Source organism: Bombina bombina, chromosome 4 (genome assembly GCF_027579735.1).
Source record: "Bombina bombina isolate aBomBom1 chromosome 4, aBomBom1.pri, whole genome shotgun sequence".
NCBI classification, from domain to species: Eukaryota; Metazoa; Chordata; class Amphibia; order Anura; family Bombinatoridae; genus Bombina; species Bombina bombina.
Window position 1 is genome coordinate 73,327,546 of NC_069502.1, and position 13,194 is coordinate 73,340,739.

The window sequence follows — 13,194 nt, forward strand, 5'->3', positions numbered from 1 at the left end:
AGATTGTACCATTCCTCTGGGTTTGCACTAAGTTTAATACCTAAATAAGATATCTGAGATGCTTCTCTAAAAGGATACTTAATATTTTGTTCTCTTTTATTTATCCACAAAAGTTTGGACTTTGAAACGTTTATTTTATAACCAGAAATTGCCCCAAAAGTTTCAAACATTTCTAAAACGAGGGGGAGTGTCTTCCTAGTATTATTCAGACATAAGAGTATGTCGTCTGCATATAATAGTATTCTCAATTTCTGGTCACCTATTCGAATTCCGTCCAGTTGTTGTCGGAACCAAATCGCTAATGGCTCAAGTGAAATATTAAAAAGCAAAGGGGATAGTGGGCACCCCTGCCGCGTACCCCTTTGTAACACTAAACGCTGTGAGAGCTCTCCATTAATAAGCAATGACGAGTTGGGCGCAGAATAAATTATGCGGATAAATTCGCATAGCTGCCCCGTCAATCCGAACTGTTCCAACGAGAAAAATAGATGCGTCCAGGAAATGCGGTCAAATGCCTTTTCGGCGTCGACCGTTAATAGTGCTAAATCCGTCATCTCTCTATGTCCAGCACTTCTAAATTTATTCCAGAAATAATCAAGAAGGGTCATAATCTTTCTTATATTTTTAGCCGGATTTCTCTTAACCATAAACCCCGCTTGATTCTCATGAATTAATAGTCCCATATACGGACTCAATCTTTTTGCTAAAATCGATGTCAACAATTTATAATCCGTATTCAACACGGAAATGGGTCTATATGAATCGGGAAGTTCTGGGTCTTTATTTTTTTTAAGGATCAGAGATACGACCGCTGCTGCGAAATATGGGGAACACCTATTATTTTTAAAAAAATAGAAGTTAAATAACTCTGCCAACGAGGATACAATCTGCGGTTGGAGGATCCTATAAAATTCTATGGGTAAACAATCTGGCCCAGCTGCTTTATTGGATTTAGCCGCCTTAATGGCCGCACTAATTTCCTCTACCGTAATTTGTTTATTGATTTCTGCCAATATTTCAGTTGTAATTTTTGGTGTCTTAATTTTATCCCAGAAAGTTTTCCTGCTATCTATCTCGTGTGCTTCGACTTTATACAGCTTTAAAAAATAGTCATAAAATACTTTAGCAATCTCTGAGTTACTGGTGACTCTTCTGGTATTAGCCCTAATAGCCGTAATATTATTCCTGTTAACCGCCTTAGTTAACCTTGCCAAGAATTTAGCTAATCGCCCAGCGAACCCGCCATAAATGATCTTCTGTCTTTGTATATCTAGCGTTGCTTTTTGTTTAATATGTGTATCATAGGCTAATTTGGCATCTATATATTTCTGCCATTTAAGAGATGATCGCTCTTCTAGATATACTCTATATGTGTTCTTGACTTGGTTAGATAATTGTAATTCGAGTTGCCTCGCTTTTTTCTTACGCTTACACATATAGTGTTTAATTTCCCCACGTAGGACGGCTTTGGCTGCTTCCCAGAAACATTCAGGCTTATCCATATATGTACTATTAAATCTATAGTACTCTTGCCATTGATTACACAACCAGTTGTGAAAATGAGCATCATTAGCCAAATGTTTAGGGAAAAAAATAGTCTGGTTAACAGTCCTATCTGTGTTAAGTGCATTTAAGGTCAGAAAAATCACTGCATGATCAGAGATTACTATATCTCCTATCTCTGTTATCCACTCGCGCCCACTCAAAGAAACTGGAATCAGGAAAAAATCTATCTGGGAGAGAGACTGTTGACCGCTTGATAGACACGTGAAAGCTCTCAAATCTGGGTGCTGCAGACGCCAAATTTCTATCAAACCAAAATATAGCGGGTTTTATTATGGATTAATTCTATAATTAAAAACCGACCTTCTCGGTCTACAAGCGTAGATTCTATTTTATATTCAAGGGTTTTATTAAAGAGAATTGCTACCCCTCTCTTGCGAGCATTATACGGTGCTGCTATCACTTCCCCAACCCATTTGGCGCGAAGTTTCGGAACCTCGACTTCTTTTAGGTGTAGTTCTTGCAAGAAAGCAATATCAGTTTTCTGCTTTGCTAAGTGTTTTATTATTGATTTTCTCTTTATCGGGGAAGTTATTCCCCCAACATTCCAAGATGTAAATCTAAGGGGAGCCATCCTCACGTAAAGTTACCTCTAAATCCATCACCCAAAAGGTAAGCGGAGAAGGGAAAAAGGGGACGCAAGGACCATGAGAGCAGAAAAATATACGAGACCAGGAAAAAAAAAAAAAAAAAAAAAAAAAAAAGGGAAAACCAGCATAAAACAGAGAGGGGAGAGGGGGAGAGGGGAAAAAAAAAAAAGAAGAAAAAAAAAAAAAAAAAAAAAAAAAAAAAAAAAAGGGGAAAAGACCCAGCATAAAAAGGAAGGCAAATTTATTACCACCGCATCAACTAAAAACATTCCAAATTCCAGTGGAAAAAAACCACAACAAATATATGTAAACAAAGTAAGGGCACATAATTCTACCAAAAAACAGAGCTACTCTTAGTGTCATATTCTAAGCTTACTGTAACCTCATCAAATACCCAGTTCTTTACACAGTGTTCTGGCCTCATTGCTATTGTTTAAAGTATAAGCGGTACCCGCCTTACTCACTAACAGTTTTGCAGGGTATACCAAACGGACATTACAGTCTGCTTTCAAAAATCTATCAAAGAAGGGAGACATTTCTCTTCTTTTAGCTGAAGTCTCAGCCGAAAAATCCTGGAAAATCATTATTTTATGTGAGTGAATATTTAAGGTACTTAGTTTCCTATAATATTTTAAGTACAGCATTTTATCCTGGTAGTTCACAAACTTAAAAATGACTGGTCTTGGATTATGCAGAGTATTATTCTCTCTAGGAATGCCTATTCTATGGGCTCTCTCAATCAGAAATGGAGCAGGGGGGAGAGGAACAAGGAGTGCCTGAGGTAAAGTGACTGATGCAAAAAGTATTAAGTCTTGAAACTCCATCGACTCAGGGAGACCAATCACCCGCAGGTTATTCCGCCTTGACCTATCTTCTAGGTCCTCCAAACGAGCTTGTAATTGGGAGATGGTCTTACCCTGAGTCGATATAATTGACTCATGCTTATTTACTATATCTTCCACGTCAGATACCCTTGTTTCCACCTCGTCCATTCTGATTGTGAATTGTCTAACTTCCGCTGTTAAATTAGATATCTCTGCCTTTATTTCTTTTTTAATCATATCAAAATGTGGTGTCATCATTTTAACCACTTCTGCTGCCAAATCAGACATGTTAGTGACTGCTAGATTGTTCACTCCCCCTTCCTGCGAACTATCGAGGGACATATCAATATTTTTAGAATTGCCTCTCTTGTCTTTTACTTTAGGAGGCATTTTAGGTGAAATACCTTTTTGAGAGGACACAAATCTGTCCATTCACCGCCGTGTATGTGGATTCTAATAAGTGAAATAAAATCTAATATCTATTGATGAACCCCAAAAGGGGTAACGTGAAAAAAAAAAAAAAAAAAAAAAAAAAAGGGGCCTCAAATAGTGCCTCGTGAAAAAAAAAAAAAGAAAAAGAAAAAAAAACAACAAAAAAAAAGTGGAAAAAGTGTACAAAAAAAAAAAAAAAACCCACAAAAATAGAAAGGAGTGTGTTGTGACACAAAAAGACAGCAAAAAAAAAAAAAAAAAAAGGGGCGTCTAGATAAGCCCCAGTGAAAATTATATCAATGCCTACCTAAAAAAAGTACAAAAGTTAGATTTCTGCTCTCTCTCTCAACTCTAAAGAAAACATTCAGGTATCAAACTTTAATAGATTCCTGCAATATACTCTGGATACCATGTATAGCTGAGAGACATTAACTGGTAACAAGAGTGGGGGAAGAAAAAAAAAAAAATTCTTTTTAAGCTAAATAAATTGGCAAGTTTTAATCACAACAATGTTCTGGTCTTATGCCCTAGATTCTTTTTCTGAAAGAGATAAGGGATGTGAAATTGATATGCTAAAGGTAACTTGCTTTAATAAAAATAATAGTTAATTACCTTAAAACATAGAGAAAAAAAAAAAAAAGATTCTACACCATATTAACTACCCTTAAGCGACAATCCACTTCTAATATAGAGCAAGACAATGCATAGAAACATATATTACAACAATAGGCTACTTTTTTGTGTAGGGCTAAACAAAAACAAAATTTCCTTTCTTAAGTACAGTTCAAGTTCAGTTGTTCAGTTCAGCCCAAAAGATAACATAAATCCACAATTCCTTGGCAAAGTCACTTATAATCTGACACAAAAGGAGAGATATGATTTTATAAGCTCACCGAACCTTGAATCCTAGAGAGGGATCTCCTATTTGCATTCTCCTCCACGGCCACTACTTTAGTATGTTTTAATGCGGAAAGCCTTTCACCAGGATTTATATATCAATCTCCTCCTCTTCTACTCTTGAGAGATACTCTGGGGCAATGATTTTTCTTTTTCCCCTGATCAGATAATATAGGCCCCCTTGTTTTCTAGAGGGTTTGAAGCTCTCACCACTCTTCTTCCTATTTACTGCAATCCTGGGTTAGATATCTGCGGCTCCTGGGCCGCGGCCTCGGAGACTTTTGTTACTTTCGTTACCCCCTTCAGGCTTGATCCTTGCGACTCCAGCAAGGGAAGGACCATAGACTCTGCAGCATTTAGCACGGCACGCACTCACCAGACTCGCCGGGCTTCTGAATCCTTGCCCCCAACGGGAGCCGTATCACCCCTGTTTCTGTGAAAATTCAGAGCAGACCAATGTGCTCCCTCAGGATACTATGTCGGCACTCTAGGGTGGCAATACAAACTGCTTACATGCTGCCCGCTGAAATCACTCGGTTCTCCCTGCCTCCAATTCTCCAGCGTGCATCAACGCAAAGGGGAGGTGTGTCATCAGCTCCTACCCGGATTGGGCCAGCTTGCAAGCACCGAGCCACACACCCCCCTCGCTAGGGACGTGCTCCTGCACCAGCTCCTACACTCTTCCAAGTGCTCTTCACCTTTAATGGAGTCCGTTCCGGGGCAGGTTCTCTGAGAAAACTCAAGGCAGACCAGTACGATCCCTCAAGACACTCCGGCGGCTCTGTGGTTAGGTAACCCTGTAAACATGCTGTACAATGAGAAGACTCAATTCTCCCTGTGCATAGTTCTGTAACACGTAGCCGCACAAAGGGAGGGTGTGTCATCAACTCCTGCCCGGATTGGGTCAACCTGCAGACACCGGGCCACACACCCGCCTTACTAGAGCCGAGCTCCTGCTGCAGCAAACCGGCTATGGGGTCGCTTCCAGGCGTTCTTCCACTGCAAGGGAGGCCAGGCTACCGCAGCTCCCTTTCCTCTTCCCCCCGGGACACTTGCACGCAGGTAAGCACCGAGTCAGTCTAAGTTTTGTAGTGTTGTAGAGCCCTTTAGCAAAAAGAGCACTATTTTGCCATCATGGGACTTCTCCTCCGTGGTCTATTAAGTCCTATGCCGGTCTTAGTGTTTTAAATCCAAGACAAGGCACCCTACGGTAGGCTGGAGAAAAATCTTTACTCCTTGTTTGGAGAGACGTAGCGAGCAGCAGCTTCTTGCATGCTACCTGTCCACTCCGCCCCCAGCCGGAAGACAGGTATCCTGATTGCTGACGGCGGATATCTGCTTCATGTTGTTGGTCAGTTTGGTTTGATAGTCTGTCGGGCAACTGTATGAGGTCCCGGCCTGTCTTGTTTGGCACCAACCAAGTGCCGCTCCTTTTGTGAGTATCCATCTTTTTGGGATTATCCTGTGTCTAGTTTGTACTACCAGTACAGATGATATTGTTTTATGAGGCGCCTCTTCATCTGTTCCTACAGGTTTAACCTTTATACTCCCAATGGCTGGGGCCCTCACCACCTCCAAGACCCAGTCAGAGGAAACGCTCTCCTCAGGTTCAAGTCTCAGCCGGAATGGAGGAAATGAACATAGACCCCCTGTTATTACAAGTACAGCAAGTAAATAGGAGCTGTGCAACACTTTCAAAAACGAAAGTGCAACTTAAAAGTGAAACCTGTTTGTTCCAGCCAAAAACACACAGTCTATCAGGCCAAGAAAAAAATCACACAAAGCAGCATGTAAATAATTAATACACTGATTAATAGACCCCAACGGTTCAATAAACCCCCTTCAGAGGATATATACCCTGGGTCCTATCAAGGTATAAAGGAGCCACACTGTGACCCTGTTATAGCGTTTAATGTGTAAAAATTGAAACAATCTTACCTCCAGGATCCATGCTGTGGAACAGAATACAGCCTCTCAAGTGTGACAGTCCTATAGCAGCGCTCGTGACATGGACTTGAGTGAGAGATAGCAGGCAGTGAAAGTCGTCAACACTGATTGCTTAGGAGCTGTTAGCAGGAGTCTGGATGGTTTCGCAGAAAAACTTTGCCTGCATCTCCAGACTAACTTTCATCAATACTCTCACTGAGAGGTTGACAATGACTACTTAAAACTCCAGCCCTATCTCGAAGGGCAGATAGCCTTTTTCAGGACTCTCCGAATCTTCTGACACTTCTCTGCCACCTCCTAACGTGACGAAAGACAAAGAATGACTGGGGTAACGAGGACGTGGGAGGGATATGTAAGCCTTTGGCTGGGGGGGTCTTTGCCTCCTCCTGGTGGTCAGGTGTTGTATTTCCCAACAGTAAGGAATGAAGCCGAGGACTCTCTATCTTAGGAAGGAAACCTATATTGTATTTTCATTAATGCTAATACTTCAATATTTATGTATAACATATAAATTCTTGTTTTTTTGTAAAAGTTATAACAAGCTATGCAACTCCCAAAAGCAGTAGCAACAAAATGGGAATAATAACTTTTGCACAGGAGCCACAGTATAGGATACAGTTGTCACATTTACAGATCCCAAAGAAAGTATAGGTTGTTGCTACTCGTCACAATTTCCCGCATGCTGCCACTCGCCTACTGCTACACACGCACCCATGATACCCCTAATTAAAAGGGATAGTCTAGTCAAAACTAAACTTTCATGATTAAGATTGAGCATGCAATTTTAAGCAACTTTCTAAATTTACTCTTATTAACAATTTTTCTTTGTTCTCTTGGTATCTTTATTTGAAAAGGCTGGAATGTAAGCTTTGGAGCCGGCCCTGGGTAGCGCTTGCTGATTGGTCGTTACATTTAGACCTATTGATAATAGGAGTAAATTAGAAAGTTGCTTTAAATTGCTGGCTCTATCTGAATCATAAAAGTTTAATTTTGACTAGATTATCCCTTAAAAGGAAAATGAAACACTTTGAGATTATAATATAAAATCATTCATTTACATTGGGTAGATTTTTCAAAACAGTACAAATATTTCTAAAAAAAGTGATAGTTTAAAATTTTGTAAAACATTTATTTTAAAAGCAGAAATTTTGTGATGAAGTGTCTAATTGTTGACATAGCCTATGCCTATAAGTAAAATGTATTCTCCCTTTAAAATAAACGTTGAATGCTCTTTGGAGCAGAGCCCTTCTCCTACTGTACTAGTGTTCATTAGTCATTGTTTGCCACAAATTAATTGTTCCTAAAACTGTATCTAGCTTTAAATAAAGTAATTTGTAATATTTATAATCTATACACACACCATACCACATAAAACCACCTATCACTCCTTTTTGTAAGAACAGTGTCTTTACGCGTCCTTCAGGGCTTACCTGGAATTGCAGTTTTGGCGCTAGCAGGTTTCCTGGTGCTGATGCTTTGTATTTTGGCCGACTTGGCTGTGAAAAAACAAAATTAATATGTAACAACAAAACAAAGGACCACAAATAATTCAGTATAACTGCTATGTTTGATGAGGATCAAGCTAAAACTGTCGAAATTGTAGGCATGGGCAGAATTTAGGATTAAATTGTGCAATAGTGCAACATACAAACAAACTACTGGGAGCTAGCTGAACACATCAGGTGAACCAATGAAAGGAGGCATGTATGTACCAATCAGCAGCTAGCTTTCAGTAGTTCACTGCTTCTCCTAAGATTACCTAGGTATGCTTTTCAACAAAGGATACCAAGAGAACCAAACAAATTAGATAGAAGTAAATTGGATTTTTTTTTTAAATTGCAGGCTCTATCTGAATCATGAAAGTTTAATTTTGACTTTACTGTAAATTTCATAAATAGAGATCTGATTATCGAGCAAGTAAACCGAAGAAGGAGACAATGATGTTTATATATCCACTCTTACTAGCAATGGCAAATATCTAGAAACATTAATTATAGTAACAACAAAACGGCTGGCTTCACAGCGAACATATTTAACCCTTACTGGTCTATCTCAAGCTGTCGTGCATCTGCAGTATTTTTTATTATATATCATAAAGATTTGATTTTTTTTTTTATTGGGACTGGATTAACATTTTGTCAGATTAATATAGTGTTTAATGTTACTGATATCATTCACTATACCCAATTTTATAAATAAGTAAAGTCTGTGCTCTGTTATAGGCTTTAGATGTCTTAACATAAAAATATCATTGACTGGTGAGGATGTTTTGGAATATTTTGTATCTATATGTGTGTTCGGTACCAGGACATTCCTGCTGATAGATATAATCCTAAACAAAACCTTTATCTACAGATCCTCTATACAAAAACTGGACAAACGAACTAGGAATGGGTAAACGTGTGAAAAAATAATGGTTGTTGTCCCCCTTTCTTTGCAAATAAAGCTAATTCTTCCATTTATTGAAACTAATGGCCTGTTTCTCCAGCTTGGAGTGAAATCCTCTAGCAGACCTTGCAGGGGCTGACCACATCAATTTTACCGAACAAAGAAGGGTAACCTGGAAGTCCCATATATAGTAGATGTGAACTGGTTCCCATAGAAAGTAATGAATCTCTCTTTAATGCAAAATCTCACTAGGGAGAATAACGTCAACAGAAAAGCACTCATCACTGATATAAATTCTCTATTTGAAGCAACTTGCATTTGCTTCTAGTTTAGTATAAAAGTGTATTGTGAACTTGGAGCAAATTACTTCAGCATACAGCTGGCAAGATAAATCTGCTAGAGCTGCAAGTGTAAAATGCTTAGATAATATACAAGGGGCTTTAAGAAAAATGTAGAAACGCCGAAGGAAAGCCCCTGTCAAGCCAACTTTCTGAAACTGTCAGTCTCATTTCACATAAAAATACAAATCACAAAAATGTGCAGCGTATGATCATAACTATAGAAACATTCAAATGAAAATCAGAATTTGTATAAATTACAACTGTGAATACACGGTTTTATACAATGTGCAAATGATTTAAAACAAAAATTAAACAGTACAGACTTTGGGGTTGATTTTGAAACAGGGGCATCAAGCCCCATTCGGAGCTTGATAATTCGGCCCCTTTAAATGTAATATAAAGGACAAGATCTGAAGTTTAAAAATAATTAAAATACAAAGCTCAACTCTTCATGTTTAACTTTTATGTAGTGCTATATTGTACTGAGCTCGCTACTTCTTCGCATTCAGAAGTGCATATAGCAAAACCTTCCACTAATCCTGTGTGGAAACTTCAGTGGAGACAAAAAATTTAGGTTATCTCCCCTGAGAACAGGGTCCTAACATTTGATTATTTAATATATCATTCACTAACCCATAATGTTGATTTTTGTTTTCCTTCATTTAAATAAATGAACTGATGTTGTATGAATGAGCAAAAATCTCTTTCTCTCAACTTTCTTGGGATTAAATTATCAAATTGTATTTGCTTTCTTGTTATCCTTTGTTGAAAACCAGGAAGGTAAGTTTAGGAGTGTGTTTGTGTCTGCAGTACTATATTACAGCAGTTTTGCAACAATGTTATATATTAGCAAGAGCACTAGATGGCAGCACTATATCCTGTCATGTAGTGCTTCAGGCATGTGCACAACAATACCTATCTAGATATATCTACAACAAAGAATAACAAGAAAACAAAGCAAATTTGATAATAAAAGTAAATTGGAAACTTTTTTTAAATTGTATTCTCTATCTTAATCATGATAAAAAAAAATTGGGTTTCATGCCCCTTAAAAAAAAAAAAAAAAAAGTAAAAGTAAGAAATTATGAACAAAAGATCACTAATGGCTAAAAGGGAATTAAAAAAATAACCCTAAAACATTTAGGAACCAATGTTTGTTTTTTCTTTATTTATTTGCTACCAGTAGTATCATTATTACTGGGCACAGGCAAAGGTATTGGCACATAATTTTACCAAATGTGTTTGTTCTAAATAGATGTTGAATGTTTTCTGAATATTTCTTGTTGCAAAACAAATGTAATTTTTTTTTTATTATCAAACGAAATATGTGGTCATTGCACTTTTGAAGATCTATATTTCTACATTTAAATGTTAAATCTGATATACTTTAATGGAAAGCTATGAGAAGTAATATTGAAAATACTATCAGAAAATTAACATTCAGTATTTGACTGTAACATTTGATCAATATTGTGATAACATTTGCTCTAGAGAAATAAACAAATGGTAGAACAAATGTCAAGGGGAACATTTATTTTACAATTCAAAAGTCAAAATTGCGTAATTGTTCTATCCTTGGTTATTTCATTATCCATTTACCTTTGGGGGAGGTTCTTGCATAGGAGGAGGTTCAATAATCTTGGGGGGCCTTTGACGGTTGTTTCTCTCTTTATCTTTTGCAATCTCATTCTCTGTTTGATATATATCGCTGTATATAAAATGAAAGTAAATACAAATAAGCAAAATGTAACATAAAATGCCTGAAAATCAATAATAAAATCTTAACAAAACATTGGATTCAAAATTTAATTCCTGTTAATATGTTATTATATAGTAAAACAACCTGGCAGTAAACTCTTAGTGGCCGAATTATCAAGCCCTGAATGGAGCTTGATGCCTTCAGGCTCGCCGGAAACAGCAGTTATGATAGTGGAGTACACCTAGCACCTACTAAATAAGACCTCTGGCTTTGATAATTTGACACCTAGTTGTCAAAATGGAAAGATGAAACTAATAAGGTATACCAAAGCGCCAACTATACGAAGGCTGGGTCTGGACCAAATGCAATATTATCAAATGATTACAATAAACAATTTATTGAGTACACAAATAAGTAAAAAATATGGATCCATGTATAAACAATCAAATTTATACAACAATAATAGCTAAATGAATAGTTAAAACAAATAGTTATGTAACAGATATAGCATTTAAAATTGTGCAAACATTGCTCTTAAAAATATTCCTAAAAAATTCCAAATCTAGTATAAGGCTCACAACAGAAATTCAACTTTGTGTTTACCACATACACATACACAAATTTATACAGCAATAATAGCGAAATGAATAGTTAAAACAAATAGTTATATAGCAGATATGGCATTTAAAATTGTGCAAATATTGCTCTTAAAAAATTCCTAAAAAATTCAGATTAAGTATAAGGCTCACAACAAAAATTCAACTTTGTGTTTACCACATACACATAATAGGTGAAATATATAAGTTATATATTATCATCTAACCAATAATGTTCTCGATTCTATGCAATGCTCCTAAATATTGCCAATAGTGACTGTAAGGCTCTGAGTAAGACCTTTAACTGTGTGTTTAACACATACGCATTGTCAAGTAAAAAATATCGTGACAGCAATATGCCAATGTAAAAAATGTGTATCAAAAAAGTTGTGTGCAAAAATGTGTGTACAAAAATTATTAATGGTCAAAAAAATAGGTTGATCTTCAAAAAACGTGAATTAAGAACAAAGATTGTGAAAAATGAAAAACCAAAAATTTACAAAAACATTGTGGTGTGTTCAAATAGTAACTTATATAAATGTAAATAATAGTCCAAAAAATAGTCCAACAGTGAAAACTTAATAGAAAAAATAATCCAACAATAAATTATAATTAGTAGTGTGTCTCTAAGAAAAAACAATAATCCTTAAAGTGTTGTGAATCCTAACAGCAATAGTTATGGTGATTTTCCAAGTGTTTTATACTGAATAGCAGTGTCAGTACTTGCTAGCTGTTTTCCAACCCAAAATTCTATCTTCTTGGCAAATATTTTGTTATAATCCCTGGATGATCCTTCTGTAAAAGAAAGATATGATGGTGTAGATTGTTTTTAGATCAATAGAAAATGAAATTGAGCTTACCAGTCGACGCGTTTCGGTCACAAAGAGACCTTTATCAAGACCCTGGTTATCCTGCCTGTGTGTGTATCATGTGTTGCCGCTTGCCTACAAGATTTCTTGAGATCCATTTCACTGGATGCTGATTCTCAGCCTGTTCAGGAGTGCTTTGTGGCTCTTGAGTTTGAGGCTATATAGATCGCCAGATCTACGGACCTTAGAGTTGCACTCCTTGTCCATTGTCGAGAACCCTGGCCTTGTCCTCGTCTCTCAGTGGAAGGTGTTCAGTTCTCACTTGAAGTTTTGTGGTCCCGTGAGCCCTATTCGTTGGGGCTGGGGCTCTGTGAGAGATGCCTTTGTGACTGTGGCTCAGGCTTTAGGCCTTTCTGATGGGACCCTACCTGTCTCCTGGTGCATTCACGATGTTCCTGTAGACTCCACGTGCTTTTCAACTGGGTTGGCAATGTGGCCAAGGGGTCTCACCTCTATGGTAGGGTTGTTCATTCCCTTCTCTTTCAGAGTAGGGTTTGGGTTTTCCAGGTTCGGAATTACCTTAGTATCGTGGAGTCCTGGAGGTCTTTTTCAATTAGATAATTGTAGTGTACTTACGCTGGTAAGCCCAAGAGAATCACAAGCAAATCGCTGGCTCTGTTACAGGGGCCATGCAGCCTGTCAGGTAAATAGAGGGAGAGTATCCGCCCCCAATGATGTCATAGCCACGCCCATAATGTGATTGTGGCTATTAAACTTGTTACAATAAACTTAAAGTGTTACAACTGTTGCTAAACTACTGAAACACTTCAGTACAGGTAGAAATAACAAATTATGCTTACCTGATAATTTCATTTTCATCTGAAGGAAAGAGTCCACAGCTGCATTCATTACTTTTGGGAATTCAGAACCTGGCCACCAGGAGGATGCAAAGACACCCCAGCCAAAGGCTTAAATACCCCCCCCCCCCACTTCTCTCATCCCCCAGTCATTCTGCCAAGGGAACAAGGGACAATAGGAGAAATATCAGGGTGAAAAAAGGTGCCAGAAGAACAAAAAATGTACAGCCGCCTCAGAGATAAAAACACGG

General features: G+C 37.6%; 1 protein-coding gene across 5 annotated transcripts in view; it reads right to left on the bottom strand.

Moving 5' to 3' along the window:
* PTK2B (protein tyrosine kinase 2 beta) overlaps nucleotides 1-13,194 on the bottom strand; it is a 607,866-nt gene that overhangs the window by 115,191 nt on the left and 479,481 nt on the right. For all 5 annotated transcript variants that reach the window (XM_053709509.1, XM_053709510.1, XM_053709513.1 and 2 more), the window contains exons 23-24: nucleotides 10,582-10,690; nucleotides 7,684-7,749 (exon numbers count right to left, since the gene is read on the bottom strand). In XM_053709509.1, coding sequence (XP_053565484.1) covers nucleotides 7,684-7,749; nucleotides 10,582-10,690 — 175 coding nt within the window. The remainder of the gene's footprint in view (nucleotides 1-7,683; nucleotides 7,750-10,581; nucleotides 10,691-13,194) is intronic.